The sequence below is a fragment of the Carcharodon carcharias genome, chromosome 1 (assembly GCF_017639515.1).
Source record: "Carcharodon carcharias isolate sCarCar2 chromosome 1, sCarCar2.pri, whole genome shotgun sequence".
NCBI lineage: Eukaryota > Metazoa > Chordata > Chondrichthyes > Lamniformes > Lamnidae > Carcharodon > Carcharodon carcharias.
In genome coordinates this window covers 3,713,661-3,741,314 of record NC_054467.1, presented here as the reverse complement: position 1 = coordinate 3,741,314, position 27,654 = coordinate 3,713,661, and the positions used below count along the sequence as shown (strand labels likewise).

Below are 27,654 nucleotides of genomic sequence, written 5' to 3'. Positions count from 1 at the left end.
CTCAAGTGCTAAGGAACGCAAGCTGCAACAACTCATCGACACCAACACCCATCTAGGACCCTCCACCCCTGCCTGTCCCTCCGCCCCACCCCATCTTCCAATCCCAACCCCAGCCGTGTATTCACTATACCCCCTGACCTTCCCCTCTCCGATGCTGAACGTTCAGTGCTCAGCAAAGGACTTAGTTTCATATCCTTACGCCCTCACCTCAATGACTTTCAGGCTCGGCACGATGCTGAACTCTTCTTCCGCCGTCTTCGTCTCTGGGCTCACTTCTTTGGGCAGGAGTCCTCTCCCCGTTCAATGGATCCTTTCACCCACCTCCAATATTGTCCCTCCAACTGGACCCCTCCCTCTGGATTCTTAACTTATCTTGATCTTTTCATTGAGAACTGTCGGCGCGACATTAGTCGTCTCAATTTCTCTGCTCCTCTCACCCATTCTAATCTCTCTCTCCCTGAACTTACTGCACTCCATTCTCTCAGGTCCAACCCTGACATTGTCATCAAACCCGCTGACGAGGGTGGTGCTGTTGTTGTCTGGCGCACTGACCTCTACCTTGCAGAGGCTGAGCGTCAACTCGCAGACACTTCCTCCTACCTCTCCCTGGACCATGACCCCACCACTGAACATCAAGCTATTGTTTCCAGGACTGTCACTGACCTCATCTCCTCTGGGGATCTTCCTCCCACAGCTTCCAACCTGATAGTCGCCCAACCTCAGACGGCCCGCTTCTACCTCCTACCCAAAATCCACAAACAGAACTGCCCCGGTAGACCGATCGTGTCAGCTTGCTCCTGCCCCACAGAACTCATTTCTCGTTATCTTGACTCCCTTCTCTTTCCCCTTGTCCAGTCCCTTCCCACCTACATCCGTGATTCCTCTGACACCTTACGTCACATCAACAATTTCCAGTTCCCTGGTCCCAACCACTTCCTCTTCAACATGGACGTCCAATCCCTCTACACCTCCATCCCCCAACAGTATGGTCTGAGGGCCCTTAGCTTCTTCCTCGAACAGAGGCCCAAACAATCCCCATCCACCACTACTCTCCTCCGTCTGGCTGAACTTGTTCTCACACTGAACAATTTCTCCTTCAACTCCTCTCACTTCCTCCAAATAAAAGGTGTGGCTATGGGTACCCGCATGGGCCCCAGCTATGCCTGTCTCTTTATGGGGTATGTGGAACATTCCTTGTTCCAGTCCTACTCCGGCCCCCTTCCACAATTCTTTCTCCGGTACATCAATGAATACTTCGGTGCTGCTTCATGCTCTCGTCGGGACTTGGAAAAATTTATTAATTTTGCTTCCAATCTCCACCCCTCCATCATTTTCATGTGGTCCATCTCTGACACTTCCTTTCCCTTCCTTGACCTCTCTGTCTCAATCTCTGGTGATAGACTGTCCACCAATATCCATTACAAACCCACCGACTCCCACAGCTATCTCGACTACAGCTCCTCACACCCCGCTTCCTGTAAGGACTCCATCCCATTCTCTCAGTTCCTTCACCTCCGTCGCATCTGTTCCGATGATGCTACCTTCAAAAACAGTTCCTCTGACATGTCCTCCTTCTTCCTTAACCGAGGTTTTCCACCCACGGTCGTTGACAGGGCCCTCAACCGTGTCCGGCCCATCTCCCGTGCATCCGCCCTCACGCCCTCTCCTCCCTCCCAGAAACATGATAAGGTCCCCCTTGTCCTCACTTATCACCCCACCAGCCTCCGCACTCAAAGGATCATCCTCCGCCATTTCTGCCAACTCCAGCATGATGCCACCACCAAACACATCTTCCATTCACCCCCCCTATCGGCATTCCGTAGGGATCGCTCCCTCCGGGACACCCTGGTCCACTCCTCCATCACCCCCTACTCCTCAACCCCCTCCTATGGCACCACCCCATGCCCACGCAAAAGATGTAACACCTGCCCCTTCACTTCCTCTCTCCTCACCGTCCAAGGACCCAAACACTCCTTTCAAGTGAAGCAGCATTTCACTTGCATTTCCCCCAACTTAATCTACTGCATTTGTTGCTCCCAATGTGGTCTCCTCTACATTGGAGAGACCAAACGTAAACTGGGCGACCGCTTTGCAGAACACCTGCGGTCCGTCCGCAAGAATGACCCAAACCTCCCTGTCGCTTGCCATCTTAGCACTCCACCCTGCTCTCTTGCCCACATGTCTGTCCTTGGCTTGCTGCATTGTTCCAGTGAAGCCCAACGCAAACTGGAGGAACAACACCTCATCTTCTGACTAGGCACTTTACAGCCTTCCGGACTGAATATTGAATTCAACAACTTTAGGTCTTGACCTCCCTCCTCCATCCCCACTCCCTTTCTGTTTCTTCCCCCTTCCTTTTGTTTTTTCCAATAAATTATATAGATTTTTCTTTTCCCACCTATTTCCATTATTTTTAAATATTTTTAAATCTTTTATGCTCTCCTCACCCCCACTAGAGCTATACCTTGAGTGCCCTACCATCCATTCTTAATTAGCACATTTGTTTAGATAATATCACCAACCTCAACACCTCTGTGTTCTTTTGTTCTGTTGTCTGTGACATCTTTTGATGATCTGCTTCTATTACTGCTTGTTTGTCCCGACAACCACACCCCCCCTCCACTTCTCTCCCCCCACCCAACCCACCACCCCCTCCACTTCTCTCCGCCCCCCACCCAACCCCCACCACCCTCTGCTTCTCTCCCCCCACCCAACCCACCCCCCCCCCTCCACTTCTCTCCCCCCACCCAACCCGCCACCCCCCTCCGCTTCTCTCCCCCCACCCAAACCCACCCCCCCTCCCCACACACCTTAAACCAGCTTATATTTCACCCCTTCCTTGGATTCACCTAGTTCTGTTGAAGGGTCATGAGGACTCGAAACGTCAACTCTTTTCTTCTCCACTGTTGCTGCCAGACCTGCTGAGTTTTTCCAGGTAATTCTGTTTTGTTTTGGATTTCCAGCATCCGCAGTTTTTTTGTTTGTATCTCTGCAGAGCATTGCCTTCAAAGGAAATCTTTTTACTCCTTTTGTCCATATTTACAAATTCCCAATTCAGCAGCAAATTGTATGAGCTTAATAAGCTGTTAAAGGTGATATACTTATATACAATATATCTGAGAAATATGAGGGTGCACAACTGGAATAAGTATTAATGAACATTCTTGCTAGTTTTCTTATATTTATTTTTGGGATATAAGCATCACTAGTAAAGCCAGCATTGATGGCCATCCCTAACTTCGCCCTGAGAAAGTGGGTAGTGAGCTGTTTTCTTAAACTGCTGCAGTCCAGTTGGTGTATGTACACCCACAATGCTGTTTTGCAGGGAATTCCATGATTTTGACCCAGCGACAGTGAAGGAGCAGCAATATAATTCCAAGTCAGGATGGTGTGTGGCTTGGAGGCAATCTCTAAGGTATTCCCATGAACCTGCTGCCTTTGTCCATCTGGGTGAGAAAGTTGGCTGGTTTGGGAGGTGCTGATGAAGAAGCTTTGGCGAGTTGCTTCAGTGCGTCTCGTAGATGGTACACACTGCAGCCATTGTGCACTGGTGGTGGATTAAGATGGTGGATTACTAAGATATATTTGTTTAAAAAAATCTTCAAGCAACATGTAGTAGAATATTGGTAACTATGGCCTTTCTTCTTGTCTAGATCAATACTTTGAACTTTGTGTTTACCAATAATTCTGTATTATCTTAATGTGAATTTCCTTTGGATCTGTTCAGAGACTAATGGGGCCTGACTTTTAACTCTGTGCAAGTGGATGGGTTTTGGGTGAGTTACAATCTTGCCCATGGTTTCTGAATAGATGGCGGCTGTTGCTTTCACCAGGCTGAAAGCTGTGGTCAGGATCTGTAAAGCCAGTTCTAATGAGGATAGATTGTCATTTTCTGGGCATTGTGCATGGACAGGGTGGAGCCCATATTGGAAATTGTGTCTGGCACAAATCCACTTACAGAGGCCCCCAGGATTTGCTGCCATTGAGAGTAACAGCAGGAAAGGTGGACTGGTTGCAGGAAGGCTGTAGAATCCTTGCTGCCAATTTCTCCATTCTCTGCTCTGCCCTGGAAATGCTTAACATCCATGACGTAAATCTACCCCTGTGTAAATTGGGATTGATGGCAGCACGTCACATTTTTTTGTGGGGATGCTATGGTGTATTTTCTCAATAGATAATCTTTACCTGACATTATTTGAGGATAAAATTCCCTGGTGGGCAATCTCCTAACTCTGTTCATCACATTCATATCTTAAATTTAGGGGCCACCAAAGATATGGGAAAAATGTTGGGTGGTGATGAAGAGAAGGATCCAGATGCTGAGAAAAAGGAAGAAGAAAGATTAGAAGCTATTCGACAAGCAGAGGAAGAACGTGCAGGAAAATACGCAAAAATGGAGGCAGAGCGGGAAGTAATGCGACAAGGAATCCGGGACAAGGTGGGAAGTGTTTTTCCGATGGAAAAAAATCAGTAACAATTCATAACTGTTTGAAACTGTGCATGATGATTTGATTTAGTGATGTGTAGATATGGTAAATTGTTGGTAATTGTTGAATTTATGTTCAGGCTACCCCTGGAATTGCACTCACGTATTAACAGTACCTTGGCGTGGGTTAGACTGCTGAAGATGAGCAAGAAAGTGACGATAATCATGGCTCTCCTTTTCTTAAAGGCATCACAGACTCCAAGATATAGGCCTGAATCTTGCGCTCATCGGGCGCATGTAATTGGCGGGCCCACAAGCGAATGTGAAATGCTCTTCCGGCTGTGATCAGCCCCCAAACATTATTTCACGCTGGCCGGCATGAAATGCGCACTGAGAAAGTCTCAGCGCTGCCGGGGGGGAGGGGTGGGAGAAGGTGAGCACTGAGAAAATTGAGGGTGGAGGTGGGCGCTTCTAGTGAGCTCCCTGAAGGCAGACGACTGCTGCGGAGCTGCACAGATTCAATGACAAGAAAACAATGCAGCAAAACTGTGTCTATGCAGCACATTCAAGTGCCTGGCAACCGAACTCAAAAAACATCAGTCACTAGACAGCTTTTTTAATTATATTTCACCTTGGACATTGCATCCCGCTCTGGATCAAGGTTGTAGCAAAAACATGAAGCCCAGTTCTGTTGAAGGGTCATGAGGACTCGAAACGTCAACTCTTTTCTTCTCCGCCGATGCTGCCAGACCTGCTGAGTTTTTCCAGGTAATTCTGTTTTTGTTTTGGATTTCCAGCATCCGCAGTTTTTTTGTTTTTAGTATTATTATTTTTAGGCTGATTGGCCTGTCTGCCAACCATAAAAGTGTACGAGCCACGTAAAATTGTTTTTCATTGACTCCTTTGGGCTTAATTGCCTGTTTAATTGTGGGCAGGCATGCTTCTGACTGCTGCACACACCCACTGAGTGTGTGATAACATCGGGACACAAGCCCAATGTCTCCTGGCGTGATTTCATGTCCTGTTGGGTCGGGCACCGCACCCACTCAAACGATGTAAAATTCTGGCCTAGACTTTTTAAAGTCACTAGTCAATCTCATGTTACAGTGCATGTGATAAATCAGAGAATATGGGCACTCTGCAAGGTTATTTTCTCTGTTTCTCCTTGTCTGCTACTTTCTCTCTTCCCTTTCCTGTTGCTTTTCTCAATATATCACGTATCATGGGGTTATGTTGAATGTACCTCTGAGTGTGAGAGAGCCTGAATGAGTGTAGGGAGAAAAAATGTTGCAGCAGGAAATACAAAGGATGGGTCTAGAGGTGGTGTAAATGGGCAGAATATTGCACTTGTCGGGTGGGCGTGTATCTGACCTGCACAAACGTAAAATGACGCCTGATGACATCAGGCGAGCATCCCAGATGCATTGCACACTCGCGCGATATTTCGGAATGTGGGCGGGTGTGGGATTCGGCAGCACACCTGCTGAAGTTAAGCGGCCTGTTCAGGCCCTTAATGAAGTAATTGATTGAAATGTTTTGCTGCCCATCCAACTGCTCAGTTGGTGGGTAGGTGAAAAGGCCAAGCGGCCTTTGCATTTTTGTCGAAAACTCATCCATGGGTAGGATGAGGTTTCGACCAGTGATTAAAAAGAAAACCTTTTAACGCTCATAGTCACATGAGGGGACATGTTTTCATTATTCTTAATATCTTTATTTTTTATTTTAAAAATATTCAGCTCCGTGAGGCAGCTCCATGCCTGAGGAAGCTTTTACTGCGCACACACCCGTGCATGTGCACACCTCCGCACAGGCACTCCTCCTGCCCCCCACCCCAGCAGCGCTGAGTGCTCAGCACGCGGTTCACGCCATTATTTGGACAGTCAGCGTGAAATCGCGGTCAGAGCCCGATGGTGGAGGGCAGGCAGCTTCCCTCCTGCCAAGTCCACCCAACCACTGGAAAATCCTGGCCCATATTTCCAGCATCTGCAATATTTGGCTTTTGTATGAAAGGGTATGGAGTTAGGGGAGGATAGCAAACTGGATTAAACATTGGTTAAATGGGACAAATCAGAGAATAGGAGTTCAGGGCACTTTCTCAGAATGTTTGGAAGTGGGTAGCAGTGGCTCTCAGGGCCAGTGCTAGGGTCACTTCTGTTCTCTGTGTGTAGCAATGATTTGGGCACCATGCTATAGGGAGCATAGTGAGGCTTTAGAAGCATAGATTCACTTCATGTGCTGTCTGGCTTAGGAAAATTCAAATAAGTCTTACTTTTTTAGTAAAACATATACTCTAGGATGAAATGTTATGTGCTTAAAATGATCAAAGAATGGGATGTGGAATTTGGGAACATATCAACCGGAGGAGGCCATTTAGCCCCTCAAGCCTGTTCTGCCATTCAATCAGATCATAGCTGACCTGTGACCACATGTGCCCCGTTTCCCTTAATACTTTTGGTTAACCAACAATCTATCATTCTCAGATTTAAAACTGACAACAGATCTCACATCAATTACTGTTTGTGGAAGAGAGTATCAATCTTCTACCACCCTTTGTGTTTAGATGTTTCCTAATTTTATTCTTGAAAGGTTGGCTCTAATTTTTAGACTATGTCCCCTAGCCCTAGACCCCCCAGCCAGTGGAAATAATTTCTCTCTACCTACTTATTTATTCCCCTTAATATTTTAAAACCTGGATCGGATCAAACTTTAACTTTCTAGGTCTCATTCTGGTAAATCTATGTTACACTCCCTGCAAGGCTTCTCTCCTTCGAAGATATGGGCCCCAGAACTGCTCACAGTTACTATAGGTTACTATAACTAGAACTTTGAATAGCTGTAAAGCAGAATACTGGAGATGCTGGAGAGAGAATCTAACCATCTCCCCTTGATGAACATCAGCATTACAATTGCTGAATCCCCCATGATCAGCATTACCCTTGACCAGAAACTGAACTGGACTAGCCATATAAATGACATGACTACAAGAGCAGGTTAGAGGCTGGGAATTCTGCACGTGTAACTCACCTCCTGACTCCCAAAAACCTGTTCACCATCTACAAGACACAAGTCAGGAGTGTAATGGAATACTCTCTGCTTGTCTGGATAGGTGCAGTCGCAACAACACTCAAGAAGCTCGACACTATCCAGGACAAAGCAGCCCACTTGATTGGCACCCCATCCATCACCTTCAACATTCACTCCCTCCACCATCAACAATGCATAGTGGCAGCAATGTGTACCACCTACAAGATGCATTGCAGCAACTCACCAAGGTTTCTTTGACAGCACCTTCCAAACCTGCAACCACTACCACCTAGAAGAATAAGGCGAACAGGTAGATGGGAACCATCACTATCTGCAAGTTCCCCGTCAATCCACTCACCATTCTGACTTGGAACTAAAATTGCTGTTGCCTCACTGTCGCTGGGTCAAAATCCTGGAACTCCCTACCTAACAGCACTGTGGGTGTACCTACACCAGACAAACTGCAGCTATTAAAGAAGGCAGCTCATCACCATTTTCTCAAGGGCAACTAGGGACGGACAACAAATGCTCGCCTTGCCAGCAACGCCCCATTAACAACTGAAAAAACATGCTCTCTGGCCTAGCTGCACTCTGATTTCATTCACATTCTGACTCCAGTTGCTCTCTGATCCCAGTTGCTGAACTATGTTAGCTCCTGTTCTGGCAACACCTCCAATTTTAAGATGCATATCCTGGCTTTCAAATCTCTCTATAGCCTTGTCCCTCCTTATCTGCTAGTTCGTATAGCTCCACAACCCTCCAAATGTATGTGGTCCTACAATTTGTGTCTCTTTGAGCCCCAATTTTAATCTTTGGTGGCCATGCCTTCAGTACCTGGGCTCTAAGCTCTGGAATTTCGCCACCTGCACCCCCCCCCAAACCCCCACCACCCCATCCATGCCTCTCCCCGTCTCTAACTCTCTTTCCTCCTCCAAGACACTCTTTACGACCTGCATCTTTGACACTTGTTTCTAATATGTCCTTTTTGGCTCAGTTTCAAATTGTGTTTGATAATAACAACTTACATTTATATAGCACCTTTAGCCTAAAACATCTCAAGGTGCTTCACAGGAGCATTATCGAAGGAGATATTAGGGCAGATGAGCAAAAGCTTGGTCAAAGAATTAGGTTTTAAGGAGCATCTTAAAAGAGGGGAAAGTGAGTCAGAGAATGATGGAAGTGAAGAGGGAAAAAGAGAGCAATTTGGTTGACCGGATTCTCTTAGAGTTGAAATGTAATGCTAGTTTCAGGAGCTGCCGAGTGATAACTATGAGAATTAATGGCAAATAAAATAGAAGTAATTAAATTGTTAATCCTACTGTACATTATATAGAATCTTCCCTAGCTACCTAGCTTCTCTAGTTAGAAAAAACATACAATGTGACAAAGATTAGTGGTGAGCCAGCAGACTGGGAAAGTTTTAAAAACCAACAAAAGATGACCAAATAAAAAATAAAGAGGGAGAAAATAAATTTTGAGGGTAAACTAGCAAGTAATATAAAAATGGAAAATAAGAGCTTTTTTAAATATATAAAAAGGAAAAGAGAGGCCAAAGTGAACATAGGCCCCTTAGAGAACGAGGCTAGGAAATAATAATGGGGAACCAGGAAATGGCAGAGGAGTTGAATAAATAATTTGCTTCAGCATTGACAGTAGAAGATACTAATAGAGTTCCAAAAATGCTAAATAATCAAGGGTCAAAAGGGGCTGGGGGGAGGAAATAAATATAATAACTATCACTAGAGAAAAAATACTGGGGAAACTAATGGGGCTAGAGGCCAATAAGTCCCCTGGACCTGATGGGTTGCATCCTGAGGATATTAAAGATATCCTGAGGATATTACAGAGATAGCGGATGCATTGGTAGTAATCTTTCAAGAATTATTAGATTCTGGAAATGTCCCAAAGGACTGGAGAACGGCTAATGTAACACCCTTATTCAAAGAGGGAGGAAGACAAAAAACAGATAACTATAGGCCAGTTAACTTAACGTCTATCATTGGGAAAATGTTAGAGTCTATTATAAAGGTTGTAGTAGCAGAGCATTTAGAATTACATAATCTAATCAAGCAGAGTCAACATGGTTTCATGAAGGGGAAATCACACCTGACAAATTTATTAGAATTCTTTGAGGAGGTAACAAGCAGGGTAGGTAAAGGGGAACCAGTATATGTAACCTATTTGGATTTCAGAAAAGGTGTTTGATAAGGTACCGCACATAATGATAAGTGTCCATGGTGTTGGGGGTAGTATATTAGCATGGATAGAGGACAGAGAGTTGGGATAATGGGGGCATTTTTGGGATGGCAACCTGTAACTAGTGGTGTGTCACAGGGATCAGCGCTGGGGCAACAATTATTTACAATATATATTAATGACTTGGATGGGGGAAGTGAATGTACTATTGACAAGTTTGTGGATGACTCAAAAATAGGTGGGAAGGCAATTGATGAGGATGACACAAGGAGTCTGTAGAGGGATATAGACAGGTTAAGTGAGTGGGCAAAAACTTGACAGATGGAATATAATGTGGGAAAATGTGAGGCTATGCACTTTGGCAGGAAGAATAGAGGAGCTGAATATTATTTAAATGGAGAAAGACTGCAGAAAGCTGCAGCACAGAGAGATTTGGGAGTCCTTGTGCATGAATTCCAAAAAGCTAACATACAAGTTTAACAGGTAATAGGGAAGACAAGTGGAATGTTGGCCTTTATTTCAAAGGGAATGGAGTATAAAAATAGGGAAGTCTTGCTAAAACTATACAAGGCACTGGTTAGACCACACCTAGAATACTGTGAACAATTTTGGTCCCCTTATTTATGGAAAGCTATACTTGCATTGGAGACAGTCCAGAGAAGGTTCACGAGGCTGATCCTGGGTATGGAGGGATTTTCTTATGAGGAGAGGTTGAGTAGGTTGGACCTGTCCCGAAGCCATCGCGCTGTCTCACAATATTTCGCTGTCAGCCGACTCCAGCGTGTGCCCACTGAAAATTGAAAAGCCTATTAAGGCCATGAGTGAAGTAATTTATTTGAAGTTGACACTGCCTGTCCAGCCTTATGGTGAGCGGGCAGGCGAAAGGACCAAGTGGCCTTTATGTTTTTTAGGAAATCTCATCCACAAGTGGGTTGAGGTTTCCTGAAGCTTTTATGAATTAAATAAAAACTTTTTCTGAAAAATAAAAACACGTCCCATCTCACGTGATACAGTCATTAAATTTTTATTACATGTATTTATGTTTTTCAAAAGCATTTCAATCTCCCTGAGGCAACTCTGTGCCTCTGGGAGATTGAAGCTCTCTTCTGTGTGTATGCCTGTGAAAGAGCGCTGGACCCGACTCTACCTCCTCCCCCCGCCCACACAGGTAGCTCAGCGCTACTGCTCCTATGTTACGCTAGGAAGGCCTTAATTGGCTCGCCAGTGTAAAATGGCGGTGCAGAGCTGATCGCGGGCAGTGGCCGGCTCTGCAACTGACCCTCCTGCTCCAGCCAAGCCCGCCTGAAATGGGACAAATTCAGGCCCAGGTAAAGGAGGAAAAGATATTCCTGCTTTTTATTGATATCAATTCATCCTGGTTCTTTACCAGGTCAAGAAACCAATTCTTGCATTTTTGTGGAATGAGGTAATATCGAGTGAACAGTCTTGAATGAAAAAAAATGGAATGCTGACGCACTTGAAAACTTGTCTTGTTAATAGAATTTGTGGCTGCTCAAACAAGGCTCTGTAATCCACAGTCACAATTACAATTTATATTGCTTGCATTTGGTATAAAGTAGGATTATCACAAATTTTTCAAGAGGTTTTCTGTAAAACTCTCTTCAGGATTAAAGAGTCAGTTATTTTTAAATTCTTTCGTGATATGTGAGCATTGTTGGCAAGGACAGCATTTGTTGCTCAAGCCTCTATGAAACGGGTTCATAATGGACACTGCTGATGGGTTCTTCATCATTTTCACATAATTTTCCAATCTCAGGATGAGATAAATTGACACAAACATATTAATACTTCAATTACTTTAACTGACACATCACTGAAATGGGACGAGCATCTCAAAGGAACATCAATTTTAACTTCATCCACCTGGTGAGAACAGACTCAGTTCGAGTCAGACCCCACAACCAGAATTTTCTGTTTTTGAAACTAACGTGGTGGTTTGCGGGTTCCACATTGCGTATCCCGCTGGTCAGAATGGTGGGAAATGGCACTTAATTCCGTGCTCAGAAGCTCATTAATTGTGCCCAGGCAAGTATTTCTCTGAATCACATGGCCATTCAGGCACTGATTCGTCCGTCCCACCGTTACGAACACAGTCAAGGGTCCAGGCATCACATTTAAACACCACCCGAGCACACATTTCACTCTCCAGCCCAGCTGGTACCAGGAGAACCTGGAGGCTGCCAACAAAAAGAAGGTGGCCTCATCTCATTTCTGCTGTGACACCCTCCAGGCCTTGATACAAGGAATATGGCAACACCAGGCTGTCCTCTACCCCAGGGATGGCTCCAAGAAGCAGACCAGCCTCACCTCTCTGGCCTGGGAGGCCATAGCCAGCCCGGTCAGTGTGGCTGGCCACCGCACCTTGAACACTATCCAGTGCAGGAGGAGGATGAATGATCTGCTTTGCCAGGGTAAGTCGACCTTCAGCTCCCTCCAATCTCACTGGCATCATGTTATCAGAGGGCTACACCGACTCCCCCACTATCAACATCCTGGGGGTTACCATTGACCAGAAACTGAACTGGACTAACCATATAAAAACTGTGGCTACAAGGGCAGGCCAGAGGCTAGGAATCCTGTGGCAAGTAACTCACCTCCTGACTCCCCAAAGCCTGTCCACCACCTTCAAGGCCCAAGTCAGGAGTGTGATGGAATACTCCCCACTTGCCTGGATGGGTGCAGCTCCCACAGCACTCAAGAAGTTCCAGGACAAAGCAGACCTGTTTGATTGGCACCACATCCACAAACATTCACTCCCTCCACCACCAATGCACAGTAGCAGCAGTGTGTACCATCTACAAGATGCACTGCAGGAATTCACCAAGGCTCCTTCGACAGCACCTTCCAAACCCACTGCTACCACCTAAAAGGACAAGGGCAGCAGATAGATGGGAACACCACCACCTGGAAGTTCCCCTCCAAGTCACTCACCATCCTGACTTGGAAATATATTCACTCTCCTTGGGTCAAAATCATGGAACTCCCTCCCTAACAGTACCTACACCATATGGACTGCAGCGGTTCAAGAAGGCAGCTCACCACCACCTTCTCAAGGGCAATTAGGGATGGGCAATAAATGCTGGGTCCAGCCAGCGAAGCCCACATCCCGTGAATAATAAAAGCTCTTCAGACATCTCAACGCAACTTTAGAGGGGGGACAAAAAGCAGCTTTGATTGGCTGATGGATACATCCACATCACCACCATCTCATCCATCACGCTTCTCACAGTCCATCCTCAGTCCTTTCTGGGCACGGCTCCCCACACACAGGGGGCATTCATGTTTCCTAACCTCAGCTCCATCTCTTCACATCACATTCCTTCCTTTTGTCTTTATGCAGTTCCAAGCTTGTCAACAATTGAAGGGAAAGACCCCAGACTGGAGGAGGGATGGCCAACATCATATCCCTCACTTCATTGGAGGAGGATGCCCCCGAGCTGCTTGGGGAGGACAGGGATCGCTCCTGTGGGGAAGCGGAGATCGGCTTTTCCCAGCAACCTAGTACAGATGACACCTCCATGAGTTCATCACATCCTGACATCCACATTGAGTGACATGTGACACGCAATCTTGTGTTATGCCTGCTCATGAACTAAATCTATCTTCTCTCTCTTATAGACATCAGCAGGTCCAGGCACAGGCGGAGAGCCAACATAAGCCCCAACCCCCAGACCACCATGGTGGAGGAAGCTGAGGAAGCCACTGAAGATGATCTGTCACTGTGTTCCCCCCCTCACCCTCCCATCAGCACAGACACACACCTCAGTGGGTCATGGCCTTAGATTAGGCTTGGGGTCACCTTCTGGAGAACACCTCACTAACATATCTCCACAGCAAGCGGAGGCAGTGACATCCCAGGTCTCTGACACTTGGAGGACTGCTGGAAATCCAAGGGTGTCCAGCCCCTCAGAATCCCCTCTGCCTTTGGTCCCATCCATTCCAGCTGCTCAGGCCGAGGAGGTTGCATCTGCCGATCAGGCCCAGGGCCCTCCAGGCCGCAGACCACCAGAGGATGTTGCCAAGGTCATCCCAGACAACAGGATGTAGCAGTCAGCAGCTGCCTCCACTCCTGTTGTGGGTGTCAGGGCTGCATCCAGGCAACGTGATAGAAAATGAAGAAATATTGAAATCATTTCTGGGTCACAGGTGTGAAACCACTGGAGAAATATTGCTCTTTTGTTAATACATTTGATGTTAATGTGAATGACTTGGTTAACTGAAGGCATTATGATTATTTACATATGTATCCTCTTGTTGCGAGGTTTAGCCATCTTCCCGCTCAGTGACAGTCTCCCCTTGTGAGCTTCACATTCTGTGATGTCAGCCTCACTGAAGATAGTTTCTGGACCCTTGTGTGAGGTCTTTATTGAAAGCGTGTGCTAAATGCATTGATAACCTGTGTTACTTGCGACACACCATTGTGTGAGGGCATCTCAGCAGCCTTGAAGGATCAGCGGTCGTTGTGTCTCCTCAGTGGCAGTGCCAAAGGACAAGACCTGGACGGGAGGAGAAGATTCCTAACCATATCCTCATCTCACTGGCTGCTGCAGTTTCTCATAAATGTGGCGACAGCTGCATCAAGTTAGTGGGTTTAGTGTTCCCGCTGTTGTGTCAGCTTTCACTCCCTGGACTGAACACATGCAGGGTGCTCTGTGGGCCTTCTTAGAGGTCCTGGTCTGGTGAATGATGAGGAATGAAGGTGCAAATCCAAATGCTGAACTTGCTCTCGATGTGACTGGCTGCACATCCCTTTCAGCAGTAAGGGACAGGAAGAATGTGGCCATTTCCTGTTACCTTCACCTTACTCCTCCTGGAATCTGGTGAGTTAAAGTGACACGGGTACATGCAAGGGTTCACCCCTTTGAAGTGCCAGGTTGTGAATATACAGCGATGATGCAGGAGACCCTTTCTGGAGAGCACTGCAGAGCACCACATGAGTGGTCAGAATGCCGATGGTCTTCTCGATTATGGGCCGTGAGGAGCTGTGAGCTGCATTGTCCTCTGTCCTCTGAGGGTGATTCACGAATGTCATGAACCATCGTTTGAGTAGCTTTCCCTTATCCCCAAGCAGCCAACCCTGTAGACGTTCAGGCCCTTCAAATATGTGAGGCACCTGGGAGTGACTCGGGATGTATGAGTCATCATAACTCCCAGGGTACCTGGCACAAACATGCATGATGTGCTTCCAATGTTCACAGACCATTGATGGAATGAAACCCTTTACGGTTGATAAACATTAGGGGCTGCTGCCATGGAGCCCTCAGAGTCACATGGATGCAGCCAATTGCACCCTGGACTCTAAGGAAACCTGAGATAGCTGCAAACCCATTGAATCTAGCAGCCTGGTCATCAAGTGTAAACCTCACATCTTGATGAGCCTTGCTGTAGAGGGAATCTGTGACCTTTTTGATGTATCTATGTGTGGTGAACTGCGAGATGCTGGACAGGTCTCCTTTGGATCCCTGGAACGACCTACAGGTAAAGAAACTGAGTGTGGCAGTGACCTTCAAGACCATGGGCAGGGGATAGCCTCCCATTCCATGGGGCATTCGTTCCTCCTGAAGGATGTGACAGATGTGATCTACCAGAGCTCGGATCAAGGGCAGGCATGCGGAGCATTCTCTCTTGCTCATCTGCAGATAAGAGAGTCTTCTTCAGTAGACCCTTGGTCAAGAAAGTCGCCTCCTTGGCCTGGGTCTATCCTCCACATCCTCATGTTGTCGCTGGGGTTACCCTGGATTCTGGACCTCGGGTGGGGCCTCCTCCCGAAGCTGCGCTCGGCAGCACCTGTCCCTTTTTCTTCTCCTCCAGTCTATTAGAACCCTCTCACTCCTGACTGTAAACCCCAGGAGTGTCTCTACTCTCTCACTCCTGACTGTAAACCCCAGGAGTGTCTCTACTCTCTCACTCCTGACTGTAAACCCCAGGAGTGTCTCTACTCTCTCAATCCTGACTGTAAATCCCAGGAGTGACTATGCTCTCTCACTCCTGACTGTAAACCCCAGGAGTGTCTCTACTCTCTCACTCCTGACTGTAAACCCCAGGAGTGTCTCTACTCTCTCACTCCTGACTGTAAACCCCAGGAGTGTCTCTAGTCTCTCACTCCTGACTGTAAACCCCAGGAGTGTCTCTACTCTCTCAATCCTGACTGTAAACCCCAGGAGTGTCTCTACTCTCTCACTCCTGACTGTAAACCCCAGTAGTGTCTCTACTCTCTCACTCCTGACTGTAAACCCCAGGAGTGTCTCTACTCTCTCACTCCTGACTGTAAACCCCAGGAGTGTCTCTACTCTCTCACTCCTGACTGTAAACCCCAGGAGTGTCTCTACTCTCTCACTCCTGACTGTGGACCCCAGACCGAGGACTTTGACTTTCCCAGTTCCCCAGTGCCCTCATGACTGATGACTAAACTGTCTCCCTTCCCCGCACCCCCACCACCCTGTCCCCCTTCATGAGTCTCTGTGCAACCCATCCCCCTTGTACCACACTAACACACACACGCACAAACACCCACTTCTTATTCCGGAATCTGCGTGCATCCTTCCCATTCATACATGTGGAATCCCATCCACCCCCTTGTGTGTCTACATTTCAGTTTCACTTGTCAGCCTCCAGCTTCCCACTTCTTGGCCTCCCCTCTGCCTGCCATCATTCCCCCACCCCTCTCACTCCCTTCCATTGCCTTTCAGCCCCTTTGGCCCCTCTGTGTCTGTCATCCTCTCACCTGCCCCCTCTGCCACCTCCTCCCGGTCTCATTGCTGGTCTCTGTCTGAGCGTACAGCCCTGCCTGAGTGCCGCTGCACAGTGGCGTCCTCCAGGACTATGGAGGCACCCACCGGGAGTAGACCAACCCTCCATCCCCAGCAGTGTGTCTTTCCACTGGCATCACAATGAGATTGGCGCGGTGCTGTTGGAGGTCGGCTATGAATGTTGCACTCATCTCGAAGTTGTGAGTGAAGTGAGGTCTGCCCGCTGGGTCACTCTTTCTCAAAGGTCTTTCAGACTGGGGTGATTTCCTGCTGGCGTGATGCAGGATTGGAAGGAGAGAAGCATATTTAATGAGTATTCATGAGATGGTAGTGAATGTAAATGGTGTCACTAGTCAGCGGGATAGCTGACCCACCATCAATCCGCCATTAGGGAATTGTTGGGAGAGTTGCAAACTGTTTTCATGCTCCTGGAAATCCGATGTTTCTCCTCTCTCCAGGTTCTCCGCTCCCGCTCACCACAAAACCTGCTGTGTGCAGGATGGGAAAATTCTGGCACGCGTTACAATTCGAGGAATGAAAGCAAACGAATGAAAAGCTGGAGTTTTAACCCAAACCAGCTCATTCCCCTGGGTGTGTTAAGCAGCTAAAATTAGGGCTAATATGTTCTCTTTGCTATGCTGTTTCCCATTTGGAATAAACAGCAAGCAAAGAGTGTGATAGAATAGAGATTATCACTGCTCATTGCTGTCACCATGTTAATGTTCATTCAGTAACAACATATATTGCGACAGAAAAGAGCCGCAGTTAAGCTGCAGGGAATGACATCATAAATAATAAATCTGCTGGGTTTATTTCAAAGTAGACAGGCAAATGATTTGAATATTAGGCCATGGGTAAGAATTGTTGTGCATAATTAATTCAAAGCAGTTAGATATTTATTTTTTGACAGATGGATGAATATCTCAGATCCTTCATGGCTGTTTCTAAATGTTTTATTTTTTATGAAGTGTTTTTAAAATTTGCAGCAAGTTCCCCAAGGACTCTGTACACATCATTGCCCAAATTCATCAAGGATCTTCATTCCTTCATCTTAACTGGGAGGAATATCGGACAGCTCAGCAATTTTTCAGATCCATTCTCCCTCACAGCTGAAGGGCAATGAATGTCATTTTTATCTCATTTTACCCAATGTTGAGTAGTTATAATTAGCAGCACAGTTTGAAAGTGGCAACTTGATTGTGATAGAAGCATTCACCTCTGGGTCAAGAAATTGTAGGTTTCATCTGATGTTTGAGGATAGTACTGTAAGGGTTCTGCATTGCTGCAAGGACCAACTTTGAATGAAACATTAGAACAAGGCCCTGACAGTCTGTTCAAATTCCCAAGGCACTATTTTCAGAAGAGCAAGATGTTTATACAGTTTATCCTGACCAGAATTTCTTTATCAATTAGTGCCCCTAAAAACAGATTTAACTCTCATAGCTATGTGCACGCAAATCATACATTGACTTATTTTCTATTGAAATGAAGGTCCTGTGCTAATTTTCAGGAAATTCATTAAGGCTGGTTGTTGATAATAGCAGATGAACATTCAATATTTTTACACCGCGTTCCTTTGCCCAGTGTATTTTAAATGGGTTAACTCTGCCACTAAAAATGCAGATAGAATAATGCAATACCAATGTGTGAAGTGTTTGTCTCACTAATATTACTAACAGTAATAATTTGCTTCTTTAGCTAACTAAAGCTCATTGCTCCTGCCCATGGACATTCTCATTAATCTGCTCACGCAGTGGCCCCTGAGATTAAGGTGAAGAATAGCAGAGACAAACAATGTTTGATATATGAATTTATGTATTCAGTTTTGATAAACAAGGCCATCTTCTCAGAATGAATGTGACTAGAGATTGAGAGAAAATGATTTATGTGAGCAATATAATCACCTGGGTCTCAGGGATTTAATAAGCTATCTTTAACAGTTGAGTTTGATTGCAGATTGATCATCTAGTAAATATAATTGTTAATAGGTGTGACAAGGAACATGTGATCACTGTCAGTGAATCTAATGCATTTCTCCATGACTGGTCATTCTTGTGAAACTGCCTCCTGCCTGGTTTGGCTTTTTTTTAAAGGACAAGTTATTTTCAATTTAAGGTATTTTTCCAGCACCTGCCTTTATGAACTATCTGCATCCTCATCAACTGCCCACTGGCAATTTTTCTTTCCATCTTGTGAGGAAGCACCTAACTCTCACTTAGCATTCCACCACAATGCCCCAACTCACTCAGTTTCTAAGGACCATCATGCTGCTAACTATATAAATATAAGAGAACTGTGACTGAATCCCAGTGAAAGCTATTAGAAAAGGTTTCCAGCACAATAGGAAACTTCAAACTCTCCCTTTGTTCCATTTTAAGTTATATTCTTCTCTCTAATAGTCTTAGGCGATCTTCCACGGGACCATACACAGGAAATCAAAACTAAGATTGGAATTTTCTAGCACCTCATGCCGGTGGGATCTTCCGATCAATTCAATTTCAATGGCTCACCAGCCCCACTGCGGGGGAACCCATTGCCGTTGGGGGGGGAACCCACTGCGGGGGAACCCATTGCCAGTGGGGGGGAACCCACTGCAGGGCGGGGGATGAAGGGGGGGGGGGAGAAAAATTCTGACCTAAGTATTAGATCTTGAGTGATTATTGAAGTAGTGCATGCATTATAAAATCTGTTCCTATTTCTAAACTTGCCACATTGTAATTAGACCCTCCTATCAATGCATGTACTGGGAGGGGGATTGGAGTGTTATTAATTTTTCACAGGACATAGGCATTACTGGCTAGGCCAGCATTTATTGTTCAAAGGGCATTTAAGAGAGTCAACCACATTGCTGTGGGTCTGGAGTCACATGTAGGACATTAGTGAACCAGATGGGTTTTTACAACAATTGCTTTATTATACTTTTTTTAAATTCCAGACTTTTATTGAATTCAAATTCCACCATAGCTGGATTTGAACCCAGGTCCCCAGAGTATTACTTGCCTAGTGACGATACCACTACACCATCAGCTCCCCAGTTTCCTTTAAGAATGTAGGTATAGGTATTTTTAATGAGTGAACACAGGCTTAAGGCATTGAACTTTGTCAGAACTTATACCCGACTTCCAGGTAAACCCAGCAGGAGTCCATCAGAACCCAGCAGGAGTCCATCAGAACCCACTGGCTGATGGCAAATATTCAGCAGCATGTGGTCCATTATTTCTGGGATTTCCCTGCAGTAACTCTGCCCATCACTTAGGCCTAAGCTTTTAATATTTATATTCATCTACATCACTAAATTTGGAGAGTGGGCAGATTTTATACTCAGAGATGATGCATCAATTGGAAAAAGTTGGTGTATCTCAGTAGGCGATTTCAAATCTCCGCTAAGGATAGGATTTAAATGCAGGCTTTACTAAAGATTTAATGCTCCATAAAATCTTTATCCTAAGTGATATTCTGTAATAAAGTCTACATATGAGGACATCAGCCATTGAACCCTGGTCTCAGTAGAGCAGCAATCAGGAAATTGTTTTTTTTTCTATTCATCATAGGGTGTGGGCTCACTAGCAAGGGCAGTATATATTGCTCATCCTAGGTCACTGCATCATTTCAGAGGGCAGTTAAGAGTCAGCTACTGTGCTGTGGCCTGGAGTCACATATAAGTCCAGACCAGATAAGGACAACAGATTTCTTTCCCCATCATACATTAGTGAACTACTAGCTTTTTATTCCAGATTTTTTTAATTAACTGAATTTAAATTTCCCAGATACCATTGCAGGATTTAAACTCATAATTCCAAATTATTAACCCAGGCGTTTACATTTCTAGCCAAGGAAACATAACCACAATGCAAATCCATTTTATGAAATGCCCTTAATGAAATGTCTTGCTACCAAACTGCCTTTCTTTAAGCCTGGCCTTCTGCTCTGAGAACAGAATTGAGAAATGAGTCCCAATATTAAAAAATGAGTCAGAGTATTTAGCCTTTAATTGGAAAGGAAATGTTCACCCGACTTTAAACTCAATAAATAAATCCATGCTATTGTAATTCTCGCAAAGTTACGTATCAAGCTCAAAATGTCGTCTCTGGTGAGCCACAGGATCCTTTCTTTGGTACTTACAAGCTACTCTTTGGCAGCATTTCTTCTAAGCAGCTCTCACATCTAGCAGTAGCATCCAAACTCCAACGCTATAGTATCCAAAAACTGCCTATCAAACCTTGGATGTGCCAAAATACCTTTCAGCTTAACATTGACAGAACTAAACACATCCTACCCATCTGATGTGTTTAGTTCTGATGAAGAGTCTTACATACTTGAAACATTGATTCTGTGTTCTTCTCCGCAGATGCTAACAGACTTGCTGAGTTTTTCCAGCATTCTTTGTTTTTGTTTCAGATTTCCAGCATCCGCAGTATTTCGCTTTTAGCTTACATCCTACCCATTTCTCAACAGCACCTCATTACCTCTAGAACAACCTCCCTATCTGCCAGGTCTAGTTCCAACCCATTGTATGTGACCTCAACATATTATTTCACCCTGAACTGTGCTTATTATTTAATTCCTGGTCTATTGCCAAGACTATAGGTATCTCCAGGACATGCCTACCAATGCTGAAAACCTCATCCAGGCCTTCAACATCTCGAGGACTGATTTATCCTAAGTTTTCCCTTGGTGCTGCTCACCTGTCCTTTTCTAAACTTCAGCCAATCTGGAACTCTTTTCCCACATAAATGTTGGAATCTTACAACCACTCTGGCTGAGGGCTAGCAGGTGTGGGGTCATAAAATCAGGTGGGATGGCCGGGGATGTTGTGCCAGTCACTTATCTGCCTTTGCCAGGACAATTGAGGCCCTTAAGTGGCTAATTAATGGACACTTAAGCGCCCCTCCTGCCATCATTGGTATTTTACCAGCAGCAGGGGTTTCCCACACAACATGGTGAGGCTGCCCCTATTTACCTTTGAATCCGGCTCTTTCAGTCCAATTATTGAATGCTACCCTTCAAAATGGAGAGAGAGCAATCACTGAAACCTTATATATGATCCTGAAATGGAGCTGTTCACTCTTAAGCATGAAAACCTGCCCTGACTTACAAACGGTTTGCAAAGTAGAGGAACTAGAAAGCCGAGAAGATCAGCTTAAAAGCTTCAGAGCTGAATTTCCACAGTTGTTTACAGGACTAGGAAAGCTGAAGACAGCGTACCGCATCACTTTATGTCCGGAAACAAAGCCAGTGTGCCTGTTTACACCCAGAAAAGTTCTTCATCCACTCTTGCCAAAGGTGAAGAAGGAAATTGACCCTATGTTGAAGCAAGGGGTTATTTCACCTGTGACAGAACCAACAAGCTGGTACTCAGGGATGGTCCCAGTGCCAAAACCCAACGAACCTATCAGAATTTGCATAGATCTTACCCAGCTGAACAAAGCAGTTGAACACAAAGTTCATCCTCTGTTGTCTGTGAATGAGAGCTTAGCAAAATTGGAGAAGAGTTCAAGCTTCACAAAGCTAGATGCAAATAGTGGTTTTTAGCAATTCTCCCTGATGAAGAGTCCAAGTTTTTCACAACCTTCATTACATCGATGGGAGGTTTTATTTCAACAGATTACCCTTTGGCATCATATCAGAGAACAATATCAAGTATCCTGAAGACTTGGTGGAGTCGTATGTCACATGAATAATGTCCTGATTCATGGATCCACTCAGACAGAACATGACACTAGAGTGTGAGCTGTGCTGTGACACCTACAGGAAGCAGGACCTACTCAACAACAAATGTGAATTCTCATAGCTGACTGTCAAGTCCCTTGGGCATATTGTAGCATACTGGGCACATGCTACATGCATCTGGTGTCAGAGTTGATCCACAGATGTCAAGAACAATCAAGGAGTTTCCAGCTCCTTGGAATGTAACTGAGCTTCAAGGATTCATGGGAAGAGTAAACCAATCCGGAAAGTTCTTGAGCTGTCGTCAATGAGCCACTACACCAGCTGTTGTGACCAAACAATTGTGCTGGGAGGAAGCACAACAGAGGTCTTTTGAGAAAATCAAAGAGTTGCTGATTTCGCCTGATATTTTAGCTCACTATGACCCAGAACTACCCACTATCATTGCTGCAGATTCATCTTCTACAGGATTGGAAGCAGAACTCTTTCAAATACAGAGGAATGGAAAGCATAGACCAGTTTACTATGCATCACATTAACTGATAGAGACTGAACAGAGATATGCAGAGATAGAAAAAGAAGCATTAACTGCTACATTGGCTTGTGAAAAGTTTGTAGTTTATGTTCTTGGTCTCCACTTGAAGATAGAGACAGACCACAAACCCCCAGTGACACACTTAAATTCGAATGAATTAGTAAAAATATGTCCATGAGTACATCGATTCAGACCGAGGATGATGAGATTTGATGCAAAGACAGAGTATTTTCCAGAAAACAGCAGAATACAGCAGATGATTTGTTCTGTATCGCAGTTATAAGGTCTGAACAAGGTGCTGTAGACCTTGTCAAACAGGTAGCAAACGTTTGCGTCGACAACAACCACAACTCTACCAGCAACAACTCAGCGACTGAATGAAATCAGAGATGCACAGAAATCTGACGAAGAATGTGCTCAGATCAATCCCATTCTCAGACAGTACTCCGAACAGAGCGGACCCCTCATTATGGGGGATGATTTACTCATCGATATCGAGAGAGTGGTCATTGCGAGAGGTCTGAGACTTGACGGTTGTGCCAAGGACATTTGGGGCATCTCAAAATGTCAAACCGGAGCAAAGTTTATGCTTTGGTGGCCAGGTCACTCAAAGTTGTTGGAAGAGGTGATATCAAACTGTATTAGTTGTGCTATTTATTGTCAGGAGACAAGGGAATCGTTGATGCCATCTTCCTTTCCATCAAGACCACGAGAATGTCTTGGGATGTACCTCTTTGAACACAGAGGTAAAATGTTCTTGATCATAGTGGATGAGTACTTCAGATGGATAGAAGTCAAGCAACCAGACGGTCACAGTACCGAAGCAGTGATTACATTGCTGAAGGAACATGGGATCCCAGACCTTGTAATCCAGGCTTGACCAACCTTTTTGTGCAAAGGGCCACATCTCAATTTTTTTTATCCTTAATGAGTAAATTTCAGAAAGATAAGGTTTGGCATAACATTAAACATGAATTTCAAAAAAATTGAGGGATGAAGAAAAGAAACAACTTGCTGAGCAAAACTAAAGCAAACATAAAGCAATGTCAAAGCAATACATTGACAATTTTTAAAAACGGGCAATTAGTAAAGATGAGAGTGAGAGTGTGACAGTGTGTGTGTTCGACTCCCGCCCAGTCTCAGGGTGCTTACTCACTCACCCACACCCATTGTGTGAGTGGGTGTGAATATGTGTTAGTATCTGGGGGTGACAGTGAGTACATATGTGCAAACATTCGAATCAGGAGCAGGAGTAGGCCATTTGGCCCCTCGAGCCTGCTCTGCCATTCAATAAGATAATGGCTGATCTGAATGTAAACACATTCCTGCCTACCCCCGATAATCTTTCACCCCCTTGTTAATCAAGAATCTACATAGCTCCATCTTAAAAATATTCAAAGACTCTGCTTCCACTGCCTTTTGAGGAAGGGAGTACCAAAGACTCATAATCCTCTGAGAGAAAAAATTTCTCCTCATCTCTGTCTTAAATGAGTGACCCCTTATTTTTAAACAGTGACTCCTAGTTCTAGATTCTCTCACAAGAGGAAACATCCTCTCCACATCCACCCTGTCAAGACCCCTCAGGTTTCAATTAAGTCACCTCTTATTCTTCTAAATTCCAGTGGATACAAGCCTAACCTGTCCAGGAGGAGTGTGTAAGAGGAGGACCCTGGGACAAGCAGTCTGCAGCATCTAGAGGAGAGTGTGAGAGGAGGACCCTGGGGCAGGCAGTCAGTAGCTCCTAGAGGAGAGTGTGAGAGGAGGACCCTGCGACAGTCAGCAGCACCTAGAGGAGAGAGCGAGAGGAGGAACCTGGGACAGGTAGTCAGCAGCACCTAGAGGAGAGTGTGAGAGGAGGACCCTGGGACAGTCAGCAGCACCTAGAGGAGAGAGTGAGAGGAGGACCCTGGGACAGTCAGTCAGCAGCACCTAGAGGAGAGTGTGAGAGGAGGACCCTGGGACAGTCAGCAGCACCTAGAGGAGAGTGTGAGAGGAGGACCCTGGGACAGGGAGCAGCATCTAGAGGAGAGTGTGAGAGGAGGACCCTGGGACAGTCAGCAGCACCTAGAGGAGAGTGTGAGAGGAGGACCCTGGGACAGTCAGCAGCACCTAGAGGAGAGTGTGAGAGGAGGACCCTGGGACAGGGAGCAGCATCTAGAGGAGAGTGTGAGAGGAGGACCCTGGGACAGGTAGTCAGCAGCACCTAGAGGAGAGTGTGAGAGGAGGACCCTGGGACAGTCAGCAGCACCTAGAGGAGAGAGTGAGAAGAGGACCCTGGGACAGTCAGCAGCACCTAGAGGAGAGTGTGAGAGGAGGACCCTGGGACAGTCAGCAGCACCTAGAGGAGAGTGTGAGAGGAGGACCCTGGGACAGACAGCAGCACCTAGAGGAGAGTGTGAGAGGAGGACCCTGGGACAGACAGTCAGCAGCACCTAGAGGAGAGTGTGAGAGGAGGACCCTGGGACAGACAGTCAGCAGCACCTAGAGGAGAGTGTGAGAGGAGGACCCTGGGACAGTCAGCAGCACCTAGAGGAGAGTGTAAGAGGAGGACCCTGGGACAAGCAGTCAGCAGCACCTAGAGGAGAGTGTGAGAGGAGGACCCTGGGACAGTCAGCAGCACCTAGAGGAGAGTGTGAGAGGAGGACCCTGGGACAAGCAGTCAGCAGCACCTAGAGGAGAGTGTGAGAGGAGGACCCTGGGACAGTCAGCAGCACCTAGAGGAGAGTGTGAGAGGAGGACCCTGGGACAAGCAGTCTGCAGCACCTAGAGGATCTAGCCTATCTAGAGTATCTAGCATCTAGTCTATACTCAAGTTGGAGTAAGAAGAAAATAAAAGCAAGGGTTTATATTCTATTTAGTTAAGATACGCCTGGGGAGCTCAGTCCTGTGATGTGCACATCCTGCGCTATGTGGGAAATCCTAGTCGCTCCTGGCGGTCTGGATGACCTCTGCAGGAGGTGCCTCTGACTGGAGCAACTCGAGCTCCGGGTTCTGGAGCTTGAGCAGCAGCTGGGGGCTGAGAGATTCGTGGACAGCACGTTTCAGGATGTGGTCACCCCGCAGATTAAGGAAGTGCAAGCAGAGAGGGAATTGGTGAACGCCAGACAGAAGAAGGGGACCAGGCAGGTAGTGAGGGAATCCCCCGAGTACATCTCACTGTCAAATGTTTTCTCAGCCTTGGAAAACTTGGAGTGACGGTTCCTCTGTGGAAGCCAATCAGAGCCAAGGCCGTGGCAGTGTGGGTGGTCCAGCTGCTCAAGGGGAGAGGAAGAAGTGTGGAAGGGCAATAGTGTTAGGGGGTTTGTTAGTGAGGGGAATAGACAGGCGCTTCTGCGGCCATAGACATGATTCCAGGATGGTATGTTGCCTCCCGAGTGCTAGAGTCAAGGATGTCATGGAACAGCTGCCGGACATTCTGAAGGGGGAGGGTGAACAGCCAGAGGTCATGGCCCATGTTGGAACCAATGGCATAGGAAGAAAGTGAAATGAGGTCCTGCAAGCAGGCTTTAGGGAGTTAGGTAGGAAATTGAAAAGCAGGGCTCGAAAGGTTAATCTCCGGATTACTCCCGGTGCCACGCAGTAGTGAATATAGGAACAGAAGGATAGAGCAAATGAATGTGTGGCTGGAGAGATGGTGCAGGAGGAATGGCTTTAGATTCCTGGGGCATTGGTATCGTTTCTGGAGAAGGTGAGACCTATACAAGTTGGACAGGACCAACATCCTCACGAGGAGGTTTGCCGATGCTGCTGGGACAGATTTAAACTAAATTAGCAGGGAAATGGCATCCTGAAAAGTAGTTCAGAGGGGAGAGAAGCTGAGATGGAATTAGAAGTTAAAATACTAGTGAGTGAGTGGAAGGCAGAGGAAACACAGGCTAGGTAAGAAAGAAGTGAGTTTAGCAAGGTAAATGGAATATATTTTAATGCAAAGAGCCTGAGGATTAAGACAGATGAGCTGAGGGCTTTTATTAAACAGGGTTTTTCCATTTTTAAAAACTTACAAGATGGAGTCCAAATCCAATCTAGACTCATAATTTATATAACAACGAAATTCATTTGATAAATTCCTATTGTGAGGGAGTATGATATCATGGCTGTGAACGAGACTTGGCTAAAAGAAGGACAGGATTGGCAGCTCAACATTTCTGGTTATAAGGTATTCAGACGAGATAGAGAGGGGGATGGAAGAGGAGGGGGGGATTGCAATATTGATCAAGGAATCAATTATAGCAGTGAGGAGCGATGTTATCTTGGAAGGATCATCAAATGAGACCATATAGGTAGAAGTAAAAAATACAAAAGGGGCAAACACGCTGTTGGGTGTGTACAATAGGCCCCTAGTCAGGGAGAGATAGAAGATCAAATATTTAATAACATTTCAAAGAAGCATAAGAATAATAAGGTAGTATTGGTAGAGGATTTTAACGACTCAAATATTAACTGGGATAGTTTTAGTGTGCAAGGGAGGGAGGCAGCAAAATTCTTAAGTTGCATCCAGGAGAACTTTTTTAACCAGCACATAGAAAGCCCAACAAGGGAGGGGGCAGTTCTGGACCTAACATTCGGAAATGAGCCCAGGCAGGTGGAAGGCTTGTCAGTGGGGGAGTATTTTGGAGATAGTGACCATAACTCAGTTACATTCAGGATAGTTATGGAAAAGGATAAGGTTAGGCCAGGAATATAAGTTTTAAACTGGGGAATGGCCAATTTTACTAAGATGAGATAGGATTTGACCCAAGTGGACTGGGAGCAGCTACTTGCAGATAAAACTGTGTCAGAGCAGTGGGAAGCATTCAAGGAGGAGATTTTGAGAGTACAGGGCAAATATGTTCCCTTAAAGGCAAGGGAGGGGGGACCAGGTCCAGAGAACCCTGGATGTCAGAGGGAATAAAAGTTAGATTTAAGGAAAAAAAGAGGAGCTTATGGCAGATAGCGAGGGCTCAGTACAGCAGAGTCCCTAGAGGAGTATAAAACGTGCAGGGGGAGCTTAAAAAGGAAATTAGGAAAGCTAAGAGAGTGCATGAGAAAGCATTGGT

The 27,654-nt window shown here is 45.8% G+C and overlaps 1 protein-coding gene across 1 annotated transcript in view; it reads left to right on the top strand.

Annotated features, from left to right (window-relative positions):
• Window positions 1–3,810: 3,810 nt before the first annotated feature.
• LOC121284275 (complexin-1) overlaps window positions 3,811–27,654 on the top strand; it is a 57,777-nt gene continuing 33,933 nt past the window's right edge. The window contains exons 1-2 of the mRNA XM_041199624.1: window positions 3,811–3,856; window positions 4,263–4,438. Coding sequence (XP_041055558.1) covers window positions 3,811–3,856; window positions 4,263–4,438 — 222 coding nt within the window. The remainder of the gene's footprint in view (window positions 3,857–4,262; window positions 4,439–27,654) is intronic.